At 38.6% G+C, this 26,177-nt stretch overlaps 1 protein-coding gene across 9 annotated transcripts in view; it reads left to right on the top strand.

The window, feature by feature from the left end:
- PRG4 (proteoglycan 4) overlaps positions 1 to 26,177 on the top strand; it is an 81,451-nt gene that overhangs the window by 25,476 nt on the left and 29,798 nt on the right. For 4 of the 9 annotated variants that reach the window (XM_075286680.1, XM_075286677.1, XM_075286679.1 and 1 more), the window contains exons 4-14: positions 51 to 167; positions 611 to 733; positions 7,972 to 8,082; positions 10,578 to 10,727; positions 12,486 to 12,572; positions 14,187 to 14,273; positions 21,135 to 21,221; positions 21,488 to 21,571; positions 23,132 to 23,227; positions 24,970 to 25,062; positions 25,974 to 26,072. In XM_075286680.1, coding sequence (XP_075142781.1) covers positions 51 to 167; positions 611 to 733; positions 7,972 to 8,082; positions 10,578 to 10,727; positions 12,486 to 12,572; positions 14,187 to 14,273; positions 21,135 to 21,221; positions 21,488 to 21,571; positions 23,132 to 23,227; positions 24,970 to 25,062; positions 25,974 to 26,072 — 1,134 coding nt within the window. The remainder of the gene's footprint in view (positions 1 to 50; positions 168 to 610; positions 734 to 7,971; positions 8,083 to 10,577; positions 10,728 to 12,485; positions 12,573 to 14,186; positions 14,274 to 21,134; positions 21,222 to 21,487; positions 21,572 to 23,131; positions 23,228 to 24,969; positions 25,063 to 25,973; positions 26,073 to 26,177) is intronic. The other 5 variants (XM_075286678.1, XM_075286682.1, XM_075286683.1 and 2 more) reach the window with 5 other exon arrangements.

The raw sequence follows: 26,177 nt of genomic DNA, 5'->3' as shown, positions 1-26,177 counted from the left end.
GATATGAAAATATGTAAAACTTGCTTATTGACTGACTGTATTATATGTAGAGGCCTCATGCAAAGGAAGATGCCATGAGGGCTTCATAAGAGGACAGACATGCGACTGCGATCCTGGCTGTTCAAAATTTGGCAAATGCTGCCCCGACTATGAAGACAACTGTGCCCGTAAGTATCATATATACTGTGTATAGATATCAATAATGTATCATATTATTATCAAATTTCACTTTTGAATTGCATAAATTTAGCTATAGCTACCACTATACACTTATAAAAATATTCTTACAGGACATGTTGAGAATTTTTGTTAAAAATGATAGCCTTACAGGAACATAGGACATATAACCCCATAAATCCCCTAGTCTGGTCAAGTACCAGTCTGAACATGGAAACATGATATCCAAACAGCTATATATAATATATGGAAAAGGAGCTATTCTGTATAAAAAGGGAGCTAATAAAATTGACAGAATCTCTCATCATTGACTTTAAAATGACAGAATTTCTTAATTTGTAGACCCAATAGGTTGCACTTCATTACCTTTATTGCTAGTATTTACAGTAATGTTGAATACTTACTTACCTATCTATTAATATTTCTACCAAAGAACCAACACCGCCAGTGCGACCTGCTCCTTCATCCCAAGATCAACCTGTTCGTGGTGGAAGAGATGAACCTCCAGAACCCACTAAGAAGCCAGAAGACAAAGTGCCAGAAGACAAACCAGAAGGTAGAAGCAAACATATTGGTCTGATCAGAGATGCTTCAGATATACATTTGTGTATTTTTGTGTATTATTTTTATTAGTATCAAGTAGGATGTAGTAGGATAAGCAAGAAGCTTGCAGCAAGGGAATTCAGTAGAGTGGAATTCCGTAGATTTTGCAAAAATGTCTCTCCTTACACAACAGTGGATGCTACGATAGCGATTCCTGTAATTGACATCCAAGTTCCATGAGATATGGTCTAAAGCAAATAAGTTTGTTTCTGATATGAAACCAGGAAACATACAATGGCAGTACCTGAAATTAGCGGTTAGTACTTGAAAACCAGTTTGGGTAAAGAATGGATAAAATGTGCTTAGGGCTCCACGTTGCGGAATTGCAGATTTTGTTGCGGTTTTTTGAACCAAAGCCAAGAATGGCTACAAAAGAAATGGGAAATATATAGTAAGTTCTTATTCTTCTACCTTTTGCTCAATCCACTCCTGGCTTTGGGAAAAAAAAAAAAAAACGCAACAAAATCTGCAATGAAAAGCTGCGTTTCCTCAACGTGGGGCTTTAGCCTATATGTTTGGCTATGTTCATGTTAAATCTGAATGTGATACATGGATTTTTGCTGTGGATTTGCTGTAGTTATACATCAGTCCTACAGCAGATTTGAGTAAGGATTAACCACATTGCTATTTAGTGGGGCTAGTTCTTTCTAAAATATATAACATGCCAAATCTCCATGATAGACATTTATCTGCAGTACAGCCTGAAATCTGTCCAGAAATTTATTGTTCTGGTTCAGAAGCCAGATTTACAATGATGTGATACAGACTGTTGTTGTTTTATTCAATAACCCACAAAATTTGTGCCAAATTTAACACATAGGAATAGAACCTTAGGTTATAAATTTTGTGGCTTCAGATTGTGCAACTAGTTATTACTTTTAAGAGAATCTAGATGAAAGAAAAATAGATGACAGGGAGTGAGTAAGGGCTGCTCCTTATGGCAGCAATTACTTGCCTTGGCTTCATTTCTGGGCTGTGCAATGTACCGTACGTTACTGCTTGGGGTGAACTATGATGAAATACTTGACCTGTAGAATGTCAGTCAAGTGAAGAGGAGAACCAGGAAGGTTAGTATGATGCTAAATCTGCAAGAAAGTGAAAGGACATCTTTGGGAAATTGTCACTATCCTAAATAACAAGTTGGTGGCACTTTGGAGATCTCCTTTCTTATGGCAGATTCCTTTTTGATCCCAGTCGGTGATCTTTTTGGAGGGCAAAAGTAGATTATGGGATAAGTGTGATGCGTTATATATCTAGTGGCTGTAGACTAAAAAGGCTTAGAGCTTAATTGAATAGCATGGCTTCATGGATATACATATAAACCTCCAGGAGACCTAGTTAACTTTTTTAGTTTTTCTTCAAGATTATGTTTAAAGGGGCTCTATCATTGGGAAAAGTAATTTTTAACTAAGCACATACATGCATAGCCTTTAGAATGGCTATTCCACACGTAACTTTTGTATGCAAATTGCCTCAGTGGTTTTTGAATGAGCCCATTTTTATTCATATGCTAATTAGCTTCCAGCCAGCACAGGAAGTTCCCAGCAGCCTCCTCTCTGCTATCCTCTCCTATCTGTGTGTGCAAGCAGGAAGTCAGCAGCAGCAGCAGCCTGTACTGTACACATACATAGGAAAGAATAGCACAGAGGATTGCATGATGAGACTTCCGGGGTGCACCGAGAGGCTAATTAGCATATGAATAAAAATGGGCTCATTCAAAAACCACTGAGGCAATTTACATACAAAAAGTATGCAAGGATGTGCTTAGTTAAAAATGACTTTTCCCAGTGATAGAGCCCCTTTAAGGCCGGGGCCCCACGTTGCAAAAAAGCAGCATTCTTGCTGTTGGAGAAACACCACAGCAAAAAAAGCTGTATTTTACATTACCTGTAAAGTGGATTAGATTATGGTTAATCGCATCCACAAATTAAACGAAAAAATATGTCTTGAAAATCGCAGCATTTTAATTATACGTGTGGGGACGCTGGCATTTTCCATATAGGTATAATGGAGAAGAAAGTGTTTTCTGTGAAAAACGCTACATGAAAAAAATGCAAAGCGTTCCGTTTTTTCCGCAGTGTTTTTTGCTGCCGCTCGCTATGTGGGGCTTTAGCCTTAGGGCAGTTTCACTTTATCTTTGTTTCTTAAATAAAGGATAGTGATAGTGATAGTAATATGACTTGTTTCATTTGTCTAATATTATATCTTGTCCAGAAAACATTCAAATTGAGAAATTTTTTGTCTTATCAGTTTATCAGTCTGATCATCCGATAGATGTATAATGTGTAGAGATCCACGCTTTGTGTTATGCCTTTCACTACTGACTTCTCATACAAATTAGTGTCTGTGACAAAACCTGAAAAATATGTCATTCATATAATAATCGTTTGATATGTATAAGACGATGAGGAGCTGTACGATCCACTGTATCAAGCTTAAGAACCACTCGTGTAGAGAACAGAGGGTTTCTATGAATTCAGTGTTCCCTCTTATGATGCACTCGAGGTGCTTACCCCGGGAATAATGGGAATGGCTTGGAAGAAAATCGTTGTTAATATTTGCTCATCCTAAATAATTGCTCTTCGGCTGCTGGAACATTTTGTGTACTCAATATGCAATTATGATGACTTGCATGCAACTTAGGCGTATACAAGGGCTATAAATCAGACTCCCCATGTACTGTGTAAATACTGTAATGCTACATTGAATCTGTGGATAGCTTTATAAATAGACAGTTTCTACACAGACATAATAACAGTCATTTGGACCGTTCTCTTGATAAGGGGGTTTCCAAAATTTAGAGAAACGCCCATAATAAATATGAGAAAATGAAATGACAAATTAGCCTTAATGTTTTCCTAACTGTTACATGTCTTCCTCTCCTCCTTAAACTGTTAGGAGTGCCTATGATGCAATGTCAGATGCTTTTAGTTTTTCTGGGAGGCAAAATGTAAAACTGGAAAGTTTTGGAATATCTGTATAATTTTATAGGTGTAAATGTTTTTTTAATTCTATTTTCCACACAGATTAAGATGGAGGACTTTATTTTTCGTGTATAACACTTGTTATTAATGTACAAATCTAATATAGGGGACGGAGGGAGTTTCACTCGACACTTAGTGAACTTATGTACATACTTAATACTATGTTTATCATGGCTCATCCATTACCTTGTTCATGTTAATGCAGATCGCATTCAGAAAGATGAAGCAGAGCCAAAGAAAGTTAAAAAAGGGCCCCTAGATAAAAAAGGTAACTTGTAAGGGCTTTATTTTAGGAAGAATTTTCTTGTGAGATGTATCTAAGACATCTGCAAAATAAAGCCAGTACCATAGCATCAGGCATCTCTAGCAATGGTTCTGTAAGGTTTTAGATCTATGTTTGTTCTGCCTTTTCCTTAAAATAAATGCCTGTCAGTACTTCAGATCTACAGTAGCGTGCAAATGTCTTAGGCTAAGTTACCAAAAAACTGCATTTTAACAGTGTCAGCAAAGTGAATGAGATTCTGTTTTCTGAAGCGCAATAATAAGTATAAAGCTAAAGAACACAAAAGCATGTAGGCCAGTGTCGGATGTACCAAAACTATCACACAGTATACACCACAGTAATAATGGGCACATCATGAATGGCTGGTCTATGTTTCGGCTGTCTACCTATTACACAACATTAGCAAAAGTGGACCATTGCATGTGGGGCAACCATCACTTACACTAACACAAAGAACATAATCTACTTGTATTGGTAAAAGAAGACATGATCTATTGGTTGCAAAGAGTGGAGAAAAGTTACCCATCCCAAGTGCTGCAGTGTTGAAATCATAAAAATGAAGTTGGGACATCGGACTGCCCTGTTTAACTCTATACAAGCAGATGTTTGTATCAATACGTATGATATATCTATCAGTAATGAACCGTGAAGCTAGGTTATTGCATTTACATTTACTTTATAGACCCTTCAAAAGTTTCTCATCCTACTAAAAAAACAACTAAGCGGAGTCCAAGAAGGCCAAGAAAGAGATATACATTAAGTTCAGACGAGGATACAGAAGGTACTCTTCAGTGATGACATTTAATGGTGTTTACAAAGGAGAATCATTAAAATGTCATCGGCATCTGAGACTAAATATCATAAACTGAAAAACGGACTTTCTTTACTATACATCGTGTCACATATGATTCTTAGCCACCAAGGCTACCAGGGATGGAAGGCTATCCATTTGTAGGTGCAGAGAGAGGATGGGTTTGTACATGTGAAATTGCTCTGAACAGAAATATTACAGCGCTACCATGGTATATTGGCTAGATTTATCAAACCTACACTACCTGACAGTTTATAGAATTGTGCACATGTAACAAAAAAAAAAGGGGGGGATTGGCTTGGATTGGTTTATAAAAAATTCTGCCTTCTTAAATACTGAAAAGTGGCAATGAAGGCGCATGCTACACTACTTTACAAAGGGGCATACATTACATTTTTAATGCTGCATTTGATACCCAAAATAAAACATTGCAAAGAAGTAAGTTAATAATTGAACAATTTATACTTGCTTATAGACCCTTCACAGAACGGTCCAATATCATCATTGTCTTCACCAAAAAAACCTAGAAAACGATTTCCTCGAAGGCCAGCAAAGAAGAAGTATAGAAAAGTATATCATATCGAAGATGATGATTATGATGATGATTATAATTATGATGATGATGATGAAGGTACTTTTCTCTGTGATGATATTCAATAGTTGCATACTCGTGCGCTATTGTAATATCCCCAGAACCAGGGAGCTTGTCTATATAGATGATATTACTATCGCAACCTACAGACTTGGAACACAACAAGTGATAATGTGTTGATAAACTGGCCAGGTCTTTCTGTTTGCAGTTTATCATATTTTTTAAATTTTTTTATTCTTCAGCAAAATTAATTTTTCGAATCAACATTTAGAATTCTCTCTTGTTTTGGGTTTGATGGCAATAAGAAATATAACACTGCCTTAGATCTTCTGCTAAATATTTACTTGTTAGCCGATTTCTTATTAATTGATACTTTTATTTATTGACATTTCTTGTGTAATAAAAAACAAGAGTAACGATGTGATCTCATCTAGTTTCAGCATGGTGGACTGCTTTTGTTCAGTCGTGTTGATTCTAACAATAAGATCATGTATTCACTTTATCTAGAGGGAAAATCACCATCTCAGCGTAGGAAAATTAACCGCAAAAAGGGCAAAAAGAATCCAAAATATTATACATCTATAAACCCAAGAAAGAAGAAAAGGAAGTTTTTTGTAGAATATGACGACGAACTGGAAGGTATTTTGTAAAATGGGCATGTTTGGGTGCTCAATATCAGCCCCAAAGAACATAGATTTGAGTCATGTCATGGGTGACTTAAATCTCTGTGCCTAAATATCGTTTTGAGATGAACTTGTAGGCCTCTAGCAGGTTTAACGTAAAAGCTCATAGGCCCCTAGCAGGTATAACTTAGAAGCTTGTAGGTCTCTAGCAGGTTTAACTTAGAAGCTTGTAGGTCTCTAGCAGGTATAACTTAGAAGCTTGTAGGTCTCTAGCAGGTTTAACGTAAAAGCTTGTAGGTCTCTAGCAGGTATAACTTAGAAGCTTGTAGGTCTCTAGCAGGTATAACTTAGAAGCTTGTAGGTCTCTAGCAGGTATAACTTAGAAGCTTGTAGGTCTCTAGCAGGTATAACTTAGAAGCTTGTAGGTCTCTAGCAGGTATAACTTAGAAGCTTGTAGGTCTCTAGCAGGTTTAACGTAAAAGCTTGTAGGTCTCTAGCAGGTATAACTTAGAAGCTTGTAGGTCTCTAGCAGGTATAACTTAGAAGCTTGTAGGCCTCTAGAAGGTTTAACTTAGAAATTTGTAGGTCTCGAGCAGGTATAACTTAGAAATTTGTAGGTCTCGAGCAGGTATAACTTAGAAGCTTGTAGGCCTCTAGAAGGTTTAACTTAGAAGCTTGTAGGCCTCTAGCAGGTATAACTTAGAAGTTTATAGGTCTCGAGCAGGTATAACTTAGAAGCTTGTAGGTCTCGAGCAGGTTTAACTTAGAAGCTTGTAGGTCTCGAGCAGGTTTAACTTAGAAGCTTGTAGGCCTCTAGCAGGTATAACTTAGAAGTTTATAGGTCTCGAGCAGGTATAACTTAGAAGCTTGTAGGTCTCTAGAAGCTTTAACTTAGAAGCTTGTAGGTCTCGAGCAGGTATAACTTAGAAGCTTGTAGGTCTCAAGAGGTTTTAACTTAGAAGCTTGTAGGTCTCTAGCAGGTTTAAGGTAAGTAGGTAAATAGGCTAGCGCAAATGGTAAAGAAAATAAAGGATTTTTGTATTTTACCAGAAGAACATAGTGTATATTCTATTCTAATAAGCATTAATGTTTCCGCACTAAAATAGTGGAGTAGAAGATATCAAGACTTGGTAAATCTCCCCCAATCTGACTTCAGTTGGAATATGTGGTTAGTTGCCCTTCAATTTGGGATCAATTTGGACATACACTGTTAGTGGCCACACATCACTATGTATCCCCTGCCTGGATCCTCTGATACATGGGCAGAGGAGTGATTCTTGTTATCATGCAGGCTAGCCAATTACTCAACTATAAGTTTCTTTTTTTTCATGAGCAATATATACATTAGGTGAATGTTCTGATAGGGAAAAGAACACAAGGGATCCCCATAGTACATACAAGTATATACAAGTATGTAACAGTAATATCTAGACACACAAAGTTTTTTTTCCTCCACTGCAAACAGTTTTCCATGATCTAACAGTGTAAATACTTTATAATTATTTAATTGTGAAAAAACAGCTTTAAAGGTCTTATCAAATGAAAAAACTAGAGTCAGTTCTGTTTTATGAATAAAGCCATGCACCATGCCATGCAAAACTACATCGCAGAAGCGACTACAGGGGAAATGCCAGGCCCCTGGAAAATTCAGGTGTTTGCAGAAGGTGTCTTAGTAAGTTATGAAGGACAAATGTGTAAGAAGAAATGGGTAGCTGTTCTAGCCAATAAGGAACGATTTGTGCTCAAAGGATGATGTAATATTGCTGCAGCCTCGATGTAATCTTGTTTCATGTATAATATATATATATATATATATATATATATATATATATATATATATATATATAATTTATTTATTTATTTTTCTCAGACAACTGTCTAACCTTGATGCATTTTAGATCCCAATCAGAAGCGGCCATCACCAAAAGATAAAAAACGACCTCCAAAAAAGTCCCCAAAAAAACCTAAAAAGAAAAAGCCAATTGTTGAGTCAGAGGAAGAAATTCAAGGTAGTGTATTTACAAAAATGACTTGATGTAATAGGTGATAGGTGATCCTGCCCTCACTCACAGAAAAGTCAGTCCTTGATATTATTAAATAATAGAATACATTTCTAGGTTTAGTCTTCCTTTAAAGGGGTATTCCCATGTACATAATCATATCTATATTTGTAGATAATTATAAGTTAAACATTTTTGCAAATATAAGTCGTTAAAAATTCTGCTGAGTTTTAAAGATAACCATCTTAGTGCTGACAATCTATTATCTTGATCGGTTGCCAATGGATATGACCACAAATGCAGAAACTTTCTACGGTCTGGGACTTGTCAGGAACTCAGCTATGATTTTCTTATTGTAGCTGGGTTATCAGGTATGGACACTACATGTATCAGAAGATATCCCGGCCACAATAAGGAAATCATGGCTGGTTTTCTGACTTTAGAAAGGTCTTGCATTCATGGTCGTATCCACTGACAAATGATCAAGACAAAAATTTGTGACCACAAGATATTTAGAGTAAATATTTAAAACTCTGAGAAATGTTTAATTATTTATATTTGCAAAAATATTTAAATTTCCATTATCTACAAACTTAAAAAATGGTTATGTTGGTGGAAATATCCCTTTAAGTGTTGTGAATATAACTTCACTGTAATACAGCCCCTTTGTAGAAAGAACTAAGAATATTGTGAGACTGAGGGCTTGTTCACATCTGCACCCGGGACTCCATTCTGCAGGTTTCTGTTTCCTGCACAAAACAGGGCAGGAGACGGAAACCTGCCGGCATCTTCCAAACCCATTCATTTGAATGGGTTTGAAAAGTGTCTGGCCATGAGCGCTGGTGAGCGTTTTATGCTCTCCGCGGCAAAACCGTTTTTTAAACCGGACACAGAGTCGGACATGCAATACTCTGGGGTCTGGTTTAAAAAAAAACGGTTTAGCCGTGGAGAGCATAAAATGCTCACCGGCGCTCACGGCTGGACTCGGCATGACAGGTTTCCATCTTCTGCATGCAGAAGACGGAAACTTGATAACGGAGTCCAGACGCTGGTGTGAACCCAGCGTTAGTTGAGGCTTATTGGGAAAGGTTTTCTGCTTGAAACAACTGTGTTAGACGTAGTGCAAGTACCCATTAAAATGCTAACTGATAAAGATGATATAATATTCTGTGAAAATGTAAATATGACAGAACATTCAATTATATCATAACTTTATCCAATAAACTGGTGGAAGAGTGTTCAGCAACATTGATTTTGGAGTTGTAGCAGTGACTTTCTGCATCCCTAATTTATGTTATATATTACCAAATTTAAAAGACATCTCTTTAAGTAATTCTTTATAATACACAGAACCATTGTACAATGTAGTTATAGATAGTAGAGATGAGCGAATAGTATTTGATTGAATAGTAGTATTCCATCGAATACCTCCCTTTGCATAGTTATGGTGTACTTGGTCAGATACCACGTGGGAAACATTCGATTCCCCTCCCACCTTCCCTGGCGCTTTTTTCACACCAAAAACTATGCAGGGGAGGTATTCGATTGAATATACTGTCTCATCTCTAATAGATAGTTAATTTTTATACTCCTAGCTTGTGCCTTCAATATTCTACCATTAAAGGGGTTTTCCAGGATAGTATGAAATCCCTACACTAATCTAAACACCCTCCTACTTTCTAAATAACATTAATCCATATCCCTGGGGTGATCATGTGACTGCCCCAGGGACATTCTCTGATTATCCTGTGACAATCTGTTTCCCTATTTCTGGAAACGGATAATCACTAAAGCTGAGTTCACACTGAGTTTTTTGGCAGCGGATTTTGACGCGGAGGCCACCTCAGAATTCGGTCCAAAAATGCCTCCGCGTCAAAATCCGCTGACAAAAAACTCAGTGTGAACTCAGCTTAATACTCCCCCCCATTCACAACATCATGCTTACCATCCATGGCTTCTTCCAACGAGATGGCTCCTCCATCTGTACTGACAGGAAGCGCGCTCTTCTCCAAGCAGTGTGGGTGCACTGCTGGCGGTAAATCACCTCTACTGCGCGCCCATGCATGAGCAGTAGAGGTGACTCATTGCTGAAGAAGAAGCGCGCACAGATACAGAACAGGAAGAGGAGCCGTCTCACAAGAAGAAGCTAGCAGCATTGTGGACTCACAGAGCTCATGTCAAGAATATATTACTGAATGCGACAAATATGCAAAGTTGTAACTTAGGAGCAGATTGAAAACTTCATATCGGGGAGTTTACAATGAATAAGGTAACTGAAAGCACAACTTTACCTCTTGTAAAGAGAGGAATAATGAAACTCACTTCCCAAAATCATTTTACTCTTTGACCCATTGCAATCTAATGTAACACTCTTCTGGCCAAATTTGATACTAATATGAAATGAATGAAAAACAAAATCTATGAAATGAATGTGCATTGTATGTATTTCGAGCAAAAAAAAGTATGTTTAGGATTCATAGATTCTTGCTAAATGTTGCTTACAGAAGCTGAAGAAAATCTGTCTTCCTCCTCATTCTCCTCATCTACATCAAGTTTAAGGGGGAGCAAAAAAACCAAAAAACTTTCAAGGAAAAATCAAAAGAAAAATACGGATGATATTCCTGATCCAGACAATCCAGATAAAGACCCTAGAGGTATATTTTTTTCTTTTTTTTTTTCTTTTTTTTTTACAATTCATTGTAAAAAAAAAAAACAAAAAGAAAAAAAAGAAAAAAACTAAATACAACTTGATACAGTTGCATTTAGTCTTTGTAACTGTGACCTGTAATCGATTTTATGTGTCTACTGAAATGCTTCAATAAAATACCTGTCTTAGGGTAAGCATTCATGTACAGATTTTGCAATTATGACCATAACTAGACATGGGTTAAAAAGAGAGGTGAAATACCAACTGTACATCCTTGCTTTTTATTATCCACATCTGGTATTGGCTTCAAGAACTGTTTTAGAAAACCTGACCATTTGTCCTCTCAAAAGAGAGACAATGCATCAGTCTGAGAAGGTCAAACACTGCCAAGCAATATACTGATATAAGCTCATGAATGTGGCGCAGCATGCTTCTGATTTACTTCATAGTTGAATCCATTTTGCAAAATAGATGCTTTAAGTGATATTCCTGTCTGAGACATTTAAGACTTAACCATAGGATATGTCATAGATAGATGCAGGTCCCACCTATTTCAAGAATGGTGATACCTTCACACCTTCCTACCCATTTATATGTTACTAGCTTCTGCCTGAGACTTCGTCCGCGATTTGTTGTCGGCACTCTGCTACATCTGTGTATATGGGCAGTATACCTAGGTGTGCCTCCTAAAGGAGTGCAGGCAGCCCTTAAGGAGTGTAGGTTAATATGTCCTATGGAACCTTCATTAGGGGATTTTAAACGGTTGCAGTAAAGGTTAATATTCTTCTTTTTATTGAGTTCCAAAAGAAGCCAAGCAGACAGGGTTATCCTCTGAACTCCTATAAAAGGGAATGGAGAGAGCCATAGATGTGCAGCTACCTCTACCCTCACAGTGGGCACAAGACTGGAGTCTGTTGGATCCCAGTTCTTGAAATAGGTAAAGGTCCCAAAGGTAGGACCTGCAGTGATTGAACATTTAAGTATATCCTGTTTCAGAATAAATCTACCTAAAAATGAAATGCATTTCAGCCCAGGTATGCCTGCTCCTTGCTCTCTAACCTGTAATGTACATTATAATACACTGTAGAGCTCAGATGTTTCCAGATCTAGGATCTGAAAATAGATGGGGTTTACACTATTTACTATAGACTTAAAGAATATATTGGTTTACTATCAAGTCTATTATTTTCATATACTATATAAAATGAAATGTATCACCAATCTATCTACACTACATGTAAAATGTGCAAATTAAATCCAATAAAAAAAATTATGAATTGCTATAAATAAGTAAAAACAGGCTTTATATGGGACTATATACTGCATACCTACACATCTTCCACTGACTGATAGAAATAGAACAAATGCTTTCCTTTACTAGAACCAATTAGACAATAAGATCTTTCAAGGAATTCCCACTTTATCCAAAAGAAGTTTTTGTATAGCAGGCATAAAAGTTAAAGTAAAATAGAAGGTTTCTCAGCACATGTAAGCAAAAGAAAGTCAATGTGTAAGTGTTCTCTGCTGAGGCTGCAAAGTAAAAGCAAGCAAACTACAAAGATACAGCAGCATGCGATAAGCACTGCCACAGGTATCAGTATTGAATATGTGGATTTTATTGAATTTCTTTACTGTACATAAAATGTCAGGTTAATCAAACTGTGTGTTCCTATTTGCCCTCAAACACAACCCCATATAACCTCCGGCTTTGGACGTACATATCAGATACTAGATATATAAAGTGACTCAAACTGTACAATTGCAGACCCCAACCAGACACCTAAAGGCAAGGACAATAGACCCAAGAAGCCAAAGACATTGGATGATGATGATCCTGAATCTCGTCCAGGAGGTAAAGAAATCTAAGGGGGTTCCAGCGATGAAACCTATAATGATTCTGTGAATAGGGCATCATTTTTAAACATGGCACATCCCCTTTATAGGGGTTATGGAGAGAAAAATAAAGCTTAGCAGTGCATTGTAAGTTTTCTTTCTAATATATATCCACGTCCCATGCTGTATCTACTTATAGGTTAGTAATAAAACTTATCCAGTACAAAATATGTGCTGGCAAGCTTTATTTTTCATGAAGAACCCTTATAAATATTTGTCTAATGAAGTAACGGAGCATTTCTTACTATCTGTGCGGTCTATCTTCCATCCTTTTTATTTCCTTAAAGTGTTTGTCTATATAATAGCTGTTTATGTAAGACACTTACATATTGTATTTGAACCTTTCCCCCCTGTTCTCCTGTTGTGCAGCACCAGTAAAGCTCCTTTACATTGTGACATGACTGCTATGGCTTTGGTACAGTTCACATAGAGCACTAGAACTGCTGGATGATACACCCACCAACCCACTGAATTTTTATTTTATCATTTCTACTTACTTCAACTCTTGTTAGTGGCATTTCTAGTGATTCTCCACTGACATATACTCAAATGCATTTGGATTTTTTTTTATTTTTTGTGAGTTTTGAACTGATATAATCCACAGTAAAGCACAGATGTTACAAGAATATACAGATCCAAGACATCCTCATACAGTGATGAAAAAGATGGAAAACCCAATGAACTCAGCTAATGTAGACTTTAACCCATTAACTGCTATGATCCTCAATTGGGGATGGGGTACTTTAACCCGCCTATGAACACCATCTGTCATTGAGGAATAGAAACGGGACATTCACATGCTCCAGCAGGATGTCGCCCGTGATAGGAAACCTAAACTCATCACGTGCATGCATTGCCTCGTGCACACGTGGTCATTTTCACAGTGCAATTCCTGTATTATTGAAAAAATAATAATTGGCAGTTAATGTGTTAAGGGCCCTTAAAAAGAGTCTATGCCTCTGCTCACTTGCTATGGACTATGTAAACTTCATCTTTCATAACAACACATACAAACATATACAGAAAAGGACATTAAAGGGATTTACTGCCTTCAAATTGAGTTTTCATACTGTGATTCATGGGGGTCGATACCCAGACCTTGCACAGCTCTGTTGTTCTGCCGGTAGCTGATGCAGTGGATGGGGAGTGCGTGTTGGCTGCTCCTATTCCAGTAACTGGATACATTAATAACTAGTTAGCGGTTACTTAAATAACCAATTATCTACATAGGGTCCAAGCAATCCTGTGGATAGATCATCTGTACGAAAAATACATTTAGAGGTCAGAAAATCCCTCTAATTTACAAGCAGTGCGTACACATTTCTGTTGTAATACTACCCATATATCTGGAGATGGATTCTTTATTTACTACTGTGAGCTTCTGAATACAGATTTTTATTTTGTCAAAGTAATGCAAGAACATTTGTGAGCCCTCACTTTTGGTGCAGTGACACCTTTGCTTCTCTGATGCCTCTGTAGGACACCTTTTGTGGCTGAGGCCACTGGCTCATTGGAAAAAAAGGATATGGAAATCAGTAATTGTTTTATTTTGTTACCATTTTCCTATTGTTAGACCCAACTTCTGATGGTCCAGATAAAAACCCCAAAAAGCCTAAAGGACCTGGAGATGATACTAAAGACCCAGCTGTACCTCCTAAAGGTACTTTTCATTTTTACATCATTGCAAAAGCTGTAATTGAACAGAAATGTAATGTTATGTAAGGAAAAACAGGTCAAAGTGTTATTGCATTAATGCTTGCTGTATTTTGCCATGTCGTGCATGTTACGTCATGCAAATTCTTTGCAAGCCATGATTTTGCTGTACAAAAGAGCCATATGGGTACATTTATGGGAAAATGCAAAGAGTGATGAGTGAAAGAAGCAGCAAGAAAGATCTTGGAAGAAGTACAATGGGCTGTAGTGTGTGACAATTTGCTTGGTCTTACTGTGTGTTCCCCTTTACATAATGTACTATCATGGTTAACTAACAGTAACATACAAAGTAGGATACCAGACAATATCTATCAGCACCGTATGGTATGGCACCACATTATTGTGTCATGTGTTTATTTCCCAAATAACTTCATACAACTGCCCAGCTAACAGGACTGTAACGCGTCACTGCCATTATATATTACCAAATTAATATACTGTACAATTCCACAATAGAACATACAGTATTCAAATAACAGCAACCTTTGCCAACATCATTAGTATTCTTGTGAATGTTTTGTCCACAGCTAAACCTAGTCTGTCTGGCCACTAACTAAAAATGATAGATTCCTATCAGGGTGAAAGGCCTATTGCCCAGTGCCTGAATACAAACACACTTGTCCATACCAGTATTATTACTGCCCTGTTCACCCCAGGCTGGGAGCCACTGAAGAAATGTAATCTATTCTTAAAAATATTGCCCAGGAATTGGAGGTTGGAGGAGGTGCAAAATATAAAAAGTCATATTCATCTGTCCATGGCGCTCCATTGTCCATTGCCAGTGTATGCTCACTCTTGCGACCTTGAGTCTTGCGGCCCCCATGACTCATTACATGTGCAACTCAGGGCTTCCAGTATCCAGACCAAGTGTACACCAATGGAAGCCAATGGAGTGTCAGGGAAAGGTGAGTATGCTTTTTTTTTCATTATTTCCACCTCCCCCTGCCTCCATAGGTTTTGGTCCAATTCCTTGACAATTCCCTTTAAGGAAAATCTGGAAGCCAATTAAGCTCATTAAACTGCCCTAAACCTGGACTGTCCTTAACATGGAATGAAGTCTTTTCTTTCCAGCCCTGTAACATGGACAACTTATAGGTTTATTTGTATAACACATACAAGAAAGGATACTCATGGCATGGCAAAAAGCTGCTGAATTTCATACAGTGTAAGGCTGGGTTCACACCACTGCTTAAACTCCAAAGTTTTCGTCAAACCTGTTTAAAAAATGCGGAGAGAAAAGTGCGGAAACCTAGTGGACCCTATTATAATCTAGGAGTCCATTGGTTTCATACTTGCACATTAGCATATAGACAAAGCCAGCGATAACTTGGCAATGGAGGAACCAATTTACAAATGAAAACAATATTTGAGTCAGGTTATCTTGTATCATATAGGGGGTTCTGGTGACTCCATTTAACCCCTTCTCCCCCAGTCAAATTCTCAAATTTTCATTTTTCCTCTTCTCTGCGTTCTTAACTTTTCAGCTCATACAGCTCTGTGAGGTCTTGTTTTCTATAAGATAAATTGAGATTTGTCATTTGTGATTCCATACAATGTAATGGGAAACCAAAAAAAAATCCCAGTAGAATCAGGAAAAAAACATTAGCTCCAACAAGTTTTATTTTAGCAACATTTTGATTGTTTTCCTATCACTGTACAGGATAAATACTTTGAGGCGAAGTGTAATATGTTTCTTTTTTTGTATTTTTTAAATGTGATTTGGGGAAAGTAGGTAATTTGATTTTTTTATATTTTTTTCTGCATTTAAAAAACTTATTAAATCTGTTTTCCATTTTTATGGTGCCTAGAGGTTCTAATCATCCATACAATGTAATGCAACGTTTCTGTATTGAAGTATATTGTCTATTTCCAGCACTTACATTGTAATATAAGCCATGTAATGTCAAGCTTTGAAGCCTTTGATAGGATCAATCTGATATTACTGATATAACTATTCTTAGTCTAGGACATCAAAAATTTTAAAACACAAATACACCATTGCACTCCTAAATATCTTTTGCTTTATAACTCCATATTCCTATTCACTGGAAACCACCACAGGGCTAGTAAGACCAAAAGCCACCTGCTTGAGAAAAACACCAATAGATTACTATAGCAATACAATATAGATTTTGTATTGGATCCCAAGAGCTTCAGGGTAACAGAGACATAAACAGAGATTTTTGGTCAGGATTTTGAGGCCGTATCCGCCTCAAAATCCTGAGCAAAAAGACGGCTCCCATTGAAATCAATGGGAGCCGCTTAGGTCTTTTTTCCGGGAGCCGTTTCTTCCAGCTCCCAGAAAAAAAGCGAGATGTTCATTCTTCAGGCGGAGTTGCCTCGCAATTTGGCCTGAAGACACTCCCTCCTCCGGACTAGCCCCATTCATCGGGCCTAATCCAGAGCGGAGTGCGTGGCTGAATACTGGTGCAGTGCACTGACTTTCAGTCACGGTTACCTGACTTTTGGTCTGGAACCTTAGGCGGTCTCATGAATATCATCATCCAGCCATAAATGTAACATATGAACGCCTACAAACACATGAGCTCTTTGTCAGTTCAGTTACTTTCCTCAATAAAAGGACATCAGTAATTGTTTCATCTTGTTACCATTTTCCTATCATTAGACCCAACTTCTGATGGCCCAGATAAAAACCCCAAAAAGCCTAAAGGACCTGGAGATGACAATAAAGACCCAGCTGTACCTCCTAAAGGTACTTTCCATCTTTACATTCTTGCAAAAGAATGTGAAAAAGATGTAATTGAAAATAAGTGTAATCTTATGTAAGGAAAGTTATGTCAAAGTGTTATAGTGTTAATTCTTGCTGTTTATCGCCATGTCGTGCCATGCCAATGCTCTGCCAACAAAGTTACTGCTAAAGATGAAAGTACAGGGAATCACAAAAATGGCTTGCATCAGGGAACATCACAGTGGCTCAGTGTTTAGCACTTCAGCTTTGCAGCACTGGAGTCTTGGGTTTGAATCCCGACAAGGAAAACATCGGCAAGGATTTTGTATGGTCTCCCCATGTTTGTGTGGATTTCCTCCCATACTCCAAAGACATACTGATAGGGAAAAAAATGTACATTATAGTCTATGGGATCTGTGTGGTTTCACTGCACGCCGCTTGCCAATGTGTTTGGTAGTCCCTTTGGGGGGGTCCCCATGTGGACTCCCCTGAACAGATTACTGACGCAGATATGAACCAAGCCTCACCTGGCTGGTAGGAAATATTTTTTCCTAGCACCCCAGGAATGCTAATAGGCTAACTCCACAAGTATAACAGATGAAACACTGGTCATACCCAGTTCTATCTGTCGGTGGATTATCATGTGAGTACTTTGAGTGGTCGTTGGCATAAACAATAGTGGATATGATGGTAAATAACACAAATAATTTCAGAAAAGCAGCACAGAGTTATCTCCTCCCATTACCTTTGTGTGTTTTGGAGTACTATTTCATTGTGTCTAGATATTCCTTTCCAAAACCAGACCTTTTGTGTGTTTGCATCCTCTCACCTGAAATAAAACTATCATTGCGTACAAAAAGATCATCCAAATCATGAATCTCATCATCCAGCCATAAATGTAGTGTATGAACATCCTACAAACACATGAGCTGTTTGTCAGTTCAGTCTGCGTTGGTATTCTGTCCGGGGGAGTCCGCATGAGGACAACCCCGAACGGAATTAAGAACGCAGCTGCAAGCAGTGTGCCAGTGAAAGCAGACGGACCCCATAGACTATAATGGGGTCCGTGTGCTGGCCACAAGATCTCCGCAGGGATCATGCGGACAGGAAACTAGTTCACAATCTACTTTCCTGTGCCCATGATTCGTGCAGGCAGTGCGCGGCAAGCACACGAACCCCATTATAGTCTATGGGGTCCGTGTGCTTTCAACTGCACACCACTTGCAACTGCATTCAGTATTTAGTTCGGGGGTCCTCATGAGGACTCCCCCAGACCAGCGCAGATGTGTACGAATCCTTACTTTGTTCAATAAAAGGAAATCAGTAATTTTTTCATCTTGTTACCATTTTCTTATCATTAGACCCAACTTCTGATGGTACAGATAAAAACCCCAAAAAGCCTAAAGGACCTGGAGACAATCCTAAAGACCCAGCTGTACCTCCTAAAGGTACTTTCCATCTTTACATTCTTGCAAAAGAATGTAGAAAAGATGTCATTGAAAATAAGTGTAATCTTATGTTAGGAAAGTTATGTCAAAGTATTACAGTGTCAATTTCACTGTGTGTCGCCATGTCATGCCTTGGCAATGCTCTGCCAAGCACCTTTTGTTGTAAAAATTTGATATATTGGTATATTTATGGGAGAGTGCATGGAACAATGAGTGAACAAAGCAGCATGAAAACCTATGAAGAAGCACAATTGGCTGCTCTATGTGACAATACTCTGTCCTTAGTTCCCTGTGAATACCTCCTGGTTGTCCTTGATGTGACATAACATGTACTGAATAAGGCATTGTGTCACACATTATACAAATAACTAGCCCAGCCATCAGTGTCAGACTGAGACTCCTTGTCCCAGACAACCAAAGACAGAAATAACAAGTGGTTGAGAAGTATAATTGAAAAATAATATACAAGCAAAATAACATAAAACTGGTAAAGGACAAGATGGAAAAAGTAGAAAAAAAATACAAAAAGGAAATAAATGTAAAGATAGACTGAAAGTTAATTGTAATGGGAGACCGATATGACTGCATCAGGGAGAAGGTGACCAGAAGGTTTATGGTACAATCTGCAAGAAATCAGCAGTAGATCGAAATAGGTTAGTACCTCCAGAAAGAGATTAATATTGGATATAATGTTATAGGGGAAAAAATTCCCTTTTGAGGCCATGTGCATGGAGGGTATTCAGTTTGAAAATCCATTGTACTACACATTTTGTCAGGAGGGCTTTACGGTCACCGCCATGTCTGGGATATGTTTCATGGTCTATGACTTAAAATCGCAGTTGTTGGGGTATATGATTGTGGGTGATAAAATGGTCCCGGATGGGGAGATCAGTCATCTTATTACATATTGTGGATTTGTGCTTGGAAATTCTTTTATCCATTAGGTGGTTTCTCCAACATAACCAAATCCACATGGACATTTGATAAGATATACAACATATTCCGAATTGCACGTGAGATAGTTTGGTATTGGAAAGCTCTTAGTAACACGTCTGCATTGGGAGCAGCTGAGGCAGGGACTAGTCCCTATTCTAGAGATACCTGTACTCATTGGCTCTCATGAGTTTACCTCTAATGTTGGGGGACCTCCAATAGGACATTATGAGAGGTTTGTTAAAGATATGTGAGGTTTTTTTGTAGTATAGATCAATGTTTATTGGTTATCCTTTTTATGGCATGACTTTCAGTTGAGTATATGGTTACACTGGGCACTTGTTATGGAGTTTAGGAAAGGGCTTAGGTTTAAGTAGTGATTCACGTGTAAGACGGTTCACCTTCACAAGATGTTAATGAAGCAAGGACTTGACCTAGCTTTGAATTTATTTCTCATCTGGGTAAGTCTTACTTGTGCACGAGCCTCAGATGACACAATGCATTTTACCCTCAATAGTTGTGATTTGGGTAGAGATTGAATAAGGTCTGGATTATAAAAGTTGTCGTACTCTAATAAGCTATTCCTGTCACTTGGTTTAGATAAGAGGTCAAACAATAACCGTCCATTATTTACTTCTACCCCCTACATCCATAAAGGAGACACTTGTCGCGCTGTGTTCAATGAAGAAGTTGATGGAGGGAAGACAAGAGTTTAAGTAGTGATCGAATTCAGTCAATTTCATAGATTCCCCGTGCCACATAATTTGTATATTTGCATTCCCCTCACCTGAAATAAAATTATCATTGCCTGCAAAATCATGAATCTCATGATCCAGCCATAAATGTAACATATGAACAACCTACAAACACACGAGCTCTTTGTCAGTTCAGTTACTTTGCTCAATAAAAGGAAATCAGTAATTGTTTCATCTTGTTACCATTTTCCTATCATTAGACCCAACTTCCGATGGCACAGATAAAAACCCCAAAAAGCCTAAAGGACCTGGAGATGACAATAAAGACCCAGCTGTACCTCCTAAAGGTACCTTCCATCTTTACATTCTTGTAAAAGAATGTGGAAAAGATGTCATTGAAAATAAGTGTAATCGTATGTAAGGAAAGTTATGTCAAAGTGTTATAGTATTGATTCTCGCTGTTTATCGCCATGTTGTGCCATGCCAATGCTCTGCCAAGCACCTTTTGTTACACAAATCAGCCATATTGCTAAATAGACTCTAGATCAGTGGTCAGCAACCTTTGGCATACCATCTGCTGTGAAACTACAACTCCCAATATGGTCTATTCACTTTCATAGGTGTTCTAAGAAAAGCAGAGTAAGTATGCATGCTGGGAGTTGTAGTTTAACAATTAACAATGCCATACAACTGCCCAACCAAGACTATGTTTACAACTATGTTGGACTCCGCTCAAAGCAGTTTCTGAGAAAATAACAGATAACTCACAAACCCAATGTAGTTAATGGGGACTTCTCAGAATCTGTCCATTATAATCTGTCAGACGGAATGGCTTTGCTGCTTAATCCATTTTTCTGGTTCTATGATGGACAGGAAGAATTAATTAAGTAATGCTGATGTGAACACTGTCTAACAGTGCTGTAAAGTGTCACTGCCAATATACATTACTAAAATTATGTAATGTAAATATTTTTTTTTGCTCATACCAATAATTGGAAATTTTAAAAAAATGCTATTTACTGTTGCCGTTTTCCTATAAATAGCACCAACTCCTGATGACAAGAATAGACAACCCAAAAAGCCTAAAGGAACTGGAGATGATACTAGTGACCCAGATGTACCTCCTAAAGGTACTTTTTTCTTTACATTCTTATGTATTAGCAAAGTAGTCATTAAAAAGAGAATGTATTTTATGTTTTACCTTCACTAAATCAGATCTGCCAAATCAGGTCAGCAAAGTCAGCGTCACAGGTGCTTCCATTCATTTCTATGGAAGCGTGCTGTTCGGATCGGCTGATCCGAAAAGTGTTCTCCCATCTCTAGAACCAACCTACCAACACACAAGCATCTTGTATAAATCAAACCTTTTCTCATGATGCCATTTTCCCACCACCAGAACCAACTCCTAAAGACAAAGATGGAAAACCCAAAAAACCTAAAGGAACTGGAGATGACGATGAAAACCCAGATACACCTGAAGGTACTATTTATCTTCCTTATACGATTTAGAAGGGGTGTACATTTCTGTTCAATCCTCCTTTCCTCTTATTATTCCATTTCTTTAATATTTTATTTTATATATGTTTAATAAGCTACATAAATATTAAGATCCATTTGGTCTAGAAGATAGCAAAACAAGAGCCTAAAGACAAGTATGGCTACTATTACTAGTTGCAATTTTCTTTATCTTACTATTAACTGAGATGGCCCAGTTGATGTCTCCTAAAATTCAACGTTCATTATATAGTATTAAAACCTCAGCATATAACTGTTTACTGTTGAACTAAACACTTGTATAGCTATCACATCAGCATTGCAAGCCTCAATATCTATAGAGCGCTCTGCAAATATACAAGATTGTTCAGTATTGCTATGGCCAATGTGAGACAAAACTTCTCTATCAGAAAAAAGCAGTAAGAGAAGATAATGGGGATATTGTCACTCCTTAGGGAGAGACCACCATGTAGGTGTGTGGAGTCTTATAAAGCCATTTACATCCTGGGAAACATATTTGCATATTCTTCCCATAAGAGAAGATTTGAAGAGAAGATAAGCCTGCCTTAGCTTTTGGAATAGAAATACTAATTTGGCAATTAAATCCGCATCATGATTAGGGTGCATTCACACGGAGTAAACGCGCCACGCATTGTGGCACGTTTACGCCGCGTTTTTTTACGGTGCGCGATTACGCCGCGTTAACGCCGCGTTTACGCGGCATTAACGCGGCGTAATCGCGCACCGTAAAAAAACGCGGCGTAAACGTGCCACAATGCGCGGCGCTTTTACTCCGTGTGAATGCACCCTTAATTAGACTTTGCATGATGTTAAGGATGCTGCCCTCTAGAAGGTGGCATACAGAGTGCACTGTTGTCCTAATTACATCCTGGAGAATAGATTTGCATATTTTTTACCCTGAATGGGAATGTGTAACTCACCGGGCAAAGTCACAATGAACTTTTCACCTCTAACACTACCCATACATTAATCTCCCTATGGGTTTCCCCTGGCTAACAGCTGTGTAAGGCTTACCATAATAAGTATAGGTGCCCACCATCAGGGCACCTAGAACTGCAGTTTTTACTGCAATATTTTTTGGTTAGGTTCTCCTCTGTTGGTCTAAATACTCCCCTGATAAACCTGGCAACTTAGTTGCAACTTAGAATCTGATTCTTCACTGTAGCTCTCAGAAGGGGGATGAGGGCTAACTCCTGCAGGGTTGTTCCTATGAGACATCTCCTTTAAGATATTTACAGTATTTTGACAAACGCCAGTTTCCCACAAGTGTTCAGGAACTCCATCCCAGATTCCGCTTAAACTTGGTGGAGAGAAAAGTCCTGCAAACAAGCACTTCTTTCCAATAATTTCAGTTTAAAATCAGCGGAAACCCAGCGGATCCCGATAAGTGGATAAGGTGTCCGCTTGGGGACCCGAAGGACATAAACCTGAACACTAGTTTGGAACTAGCATTAGCAAGAGTACTATTTTATATTACAAAACAGCTGGATCTATTCTGCATATATCAACAAAAATATGTTTTCAGAACCAAATCAAAGAAAACCTGGTGATGGTGATAAACCAAGAAAACCAAAGAATCCAAATGAAAAGGAACCTGAGGACACAGGAAAATCTCCTAAAGGTTAGCTTACTGAATAGTAATTGGAAACCACAGCAGTAGAGTCAAGATTATTCATTGTTCACGAGCCTTCAGAAATACACATAGCGCCATGCCAAATATATATGAATATAATGTCGATAAGTTGGGCTCTTCTACATCTGTATAATATTATTAAAATTATTATGACATTTCACTCAGTGACTTGAATTTGTAATCTATCTAATTCTGTATTAGGCTAGGTTCACACTTGCAGCGGGCTCTCTGTCCAGGTGTCCGTTGGGTTTCTGTCGTTTTTATACTGAAACTGCCGGAGAGATAAGTCTTCCGTGCAGGACTTTTCTGTCTGAAATTTTTCAGTGGTATCTGTAGCAGAACACGGATGTGAACCTAGCCTTACACAATGCCAACAGATATACTGTGCTAGGTTTACACTATCATTCAGCTCTCCATCGTTTGGGTCTGCATGGGGACCTGGAAAGACAGAATACACAATGTACTTAAAGGGGTATTCCCACGTCGCATACTCACCAGTCTTCGTTGTTGTAAAATCTTCTGTCTTCCTGCTCCGTTGCGTCATTGGTGGGCGGGGTTACATATGCAAAGCCAGCGGCGAGATGCCACTGGCCCTGCGTGCACGCTCATAGATGGTGAGACCAGTCCAGCCTTCACAATGTGAATACAGACCCGGCATCTGCCTCTCTATTACAGCGGATGCTGGGTCTGTATTTGCATTGTGAAGGCTAGACTGGTCTCACCATCTATGAGCGTGCACGCAGGGCCAGCGTCATCTCGTCGCTGGCTTTGCATATGTGAATACAGACCCGGCATCCGCTGTAATAGAGAGGCGGATGCCGGGGACGGTTAGACGCTGGCACAGATGCCTGTGACATCGCTATGCTCCTGCCCTGCATGAAGCCAGCAGCGATGTTGCAGGCATCTGTGCCGGCGTCTAACCGTCCCCGGCATCTGCCTCTCTATTACAGCGGATGCCAGGTCTGTATTGGCGGCCCCTTCCCCCAAAGGGTAAACTACCCCCCCCCCCCTCCAGGCTCGCTCCTGTGCACATAGCCCCTCCTCCCTCCCCCCTGAGAGCAGGCTGATACATCACTTGACTTCTGACCAGATAAGTCAAGGGGTGTGTCAAAAAAAATGAATAAAGTAAGATAGTGGACAAACAAAGCAGTTTTGCTGAAGCAGTGTATTTAGGAAAAGTCTTACATTCACATTAACAAGCATTATAGATAGGATCCTTGTGATGGGACAACCCCTTTAAAAAGGATACCTGCGGACCCCATAGACTATAATTGCAAGACTTGTCTTTCTGTTGATTTTAGGTGGAATGTGCAGATGTGCACCTATCCATACTAACACCTTGTAGTATATATGGTTTGTAATTTAACCCCTGAGAATACTGTAAAGGCTAATAATTGTGTCACTGGGTGGCGTTTAACTGGGACCTGGGATGTGTTTAATACCTACCTTCTGTAATGTATCTGCAGTAATGTCTTCTATATCCATCATGTGACCACTGAGGTCAATGACTGGCCGCAGCACTCACCTGAGCCTCTGAATTTCCGGTCTTGGAAATCCATGAACAGCAGGAAATGGGAATGTACTTTTTTTATTTTACACAACCCCTGCCCACCAGTGATACTTGCATTTATCCCAGACAAGAACCTATATGACATATGTCATAACAAAAATAAAGATAATCTAAAATTGTAAACTAATTGCTAAGCAGATTGTAATGTTTTCATCACCAGAACCTAACCCTAAAGAGAAAAAGAAACCCGACGAAACAAGCTCTGTTGAAATTGAAGAAACTACAGAAGAGCACACAGAAGATGTTAGCAATGGTAGGCTTGTAAACTTGCTCCTTTGATTTCTTTTCCCTTTTGGTTGCCCATCCTATAATGGTTTTAAGAGGATATCCCCAATTATAAACAACTTTGCATAAATGAATAGTACATGTTAATATATGAAACTTTGAAATATATCTTATTAAAAATATATGTTTTCCTCTCCACTTTTTTAAATACTAGTGTATAAAGAAGGGAGATGGGATAGAAAAGACTCCAATAATTGTTACTGTTACACTCTGCTATTCTGTGCACTTATAACACTGTTAGGGCCCCTTCACACGGCGTAAGCACTCGGGTCATTCCGAGCCGTACATGCGAGCGCTTTTAAACACTTCCCATTCACTTCAATGGGAGCGCTCGTAAAGCTAGCTTTACGCACGCTCCCATTGAAGTGAATGGGAAGTGTTTAGAAGCGCTTGCGTGTACGGCTCGGAATGAGCCGAGCGCTTACACTGTGTGAAGGGGCCCTTATGTTTGTAGATTTGTAGAGGCTACCAGTATATGGAATGAGGCAATAAATCAATTAATCAGTTGGCAGCAAAATCCTACTCCACCCCTCCCTTCTCCATAGAGATCTGTGTGTGAGGCTGAATATGGAGACGGATATTATTAAGATATATTAAGTTTCTTATATTCAAATGCACTATTAATTTTCTCATCTTCCTGGGTCCCCCTTGTTAACTTGGTCCAACTACTTGGACCAACCATCCAACACTCCCTCCTCCTTCAACAAGAATCCATAATGTTAGTGTGTTGTAACTAACATAGCTGATGTTGATAACTAATATAGTATATAGTGACTTGTAGAAAGTCTGCCTTCTCAAATAGAGACAAAAATAGTCTGAGAAGAGATGGAAGGAGTCCAGCTGTTGTAAAAAGTGCCATTTGCTTTGATGTTTATATAGCCAATAATGAGGAGGATTCGCTTCTGTCCAGCCAAAGGATCACAAAGAAACGTTCACCTGCCAAGAAGAAACCAAAGAAACCAGGAGATGATACGGATGGTAAATTAAGTGCAGCTACCATAGGAAAACAAGCACTATATATGTCTTTACTTACTATATACAGTGGGGCAAAAAAGTATTTAGTCAGTCACCAATAGTGCAAGT

The sequence above is a fragment of the Leptodactylus fuscus genome, chromosome 9, assembly GCF_031893055.1.
Source record: "Leptodactylus fuscus isolate aLepFus1 chromosome 9, aLepFus1.hap2, whole genome shotgun sequence".
Taxonomy (NCBI): Eukaryota; Metazoa; Chordata; class Amphibia; order Anura; family Leptodactylidae; genus Leptodactylus; species Leptodactylus fuscus.
Note: the sequence above shows the minus strand (reverse complement) of the source record. Positions and strands in the feature narration are given on the sequence as shown.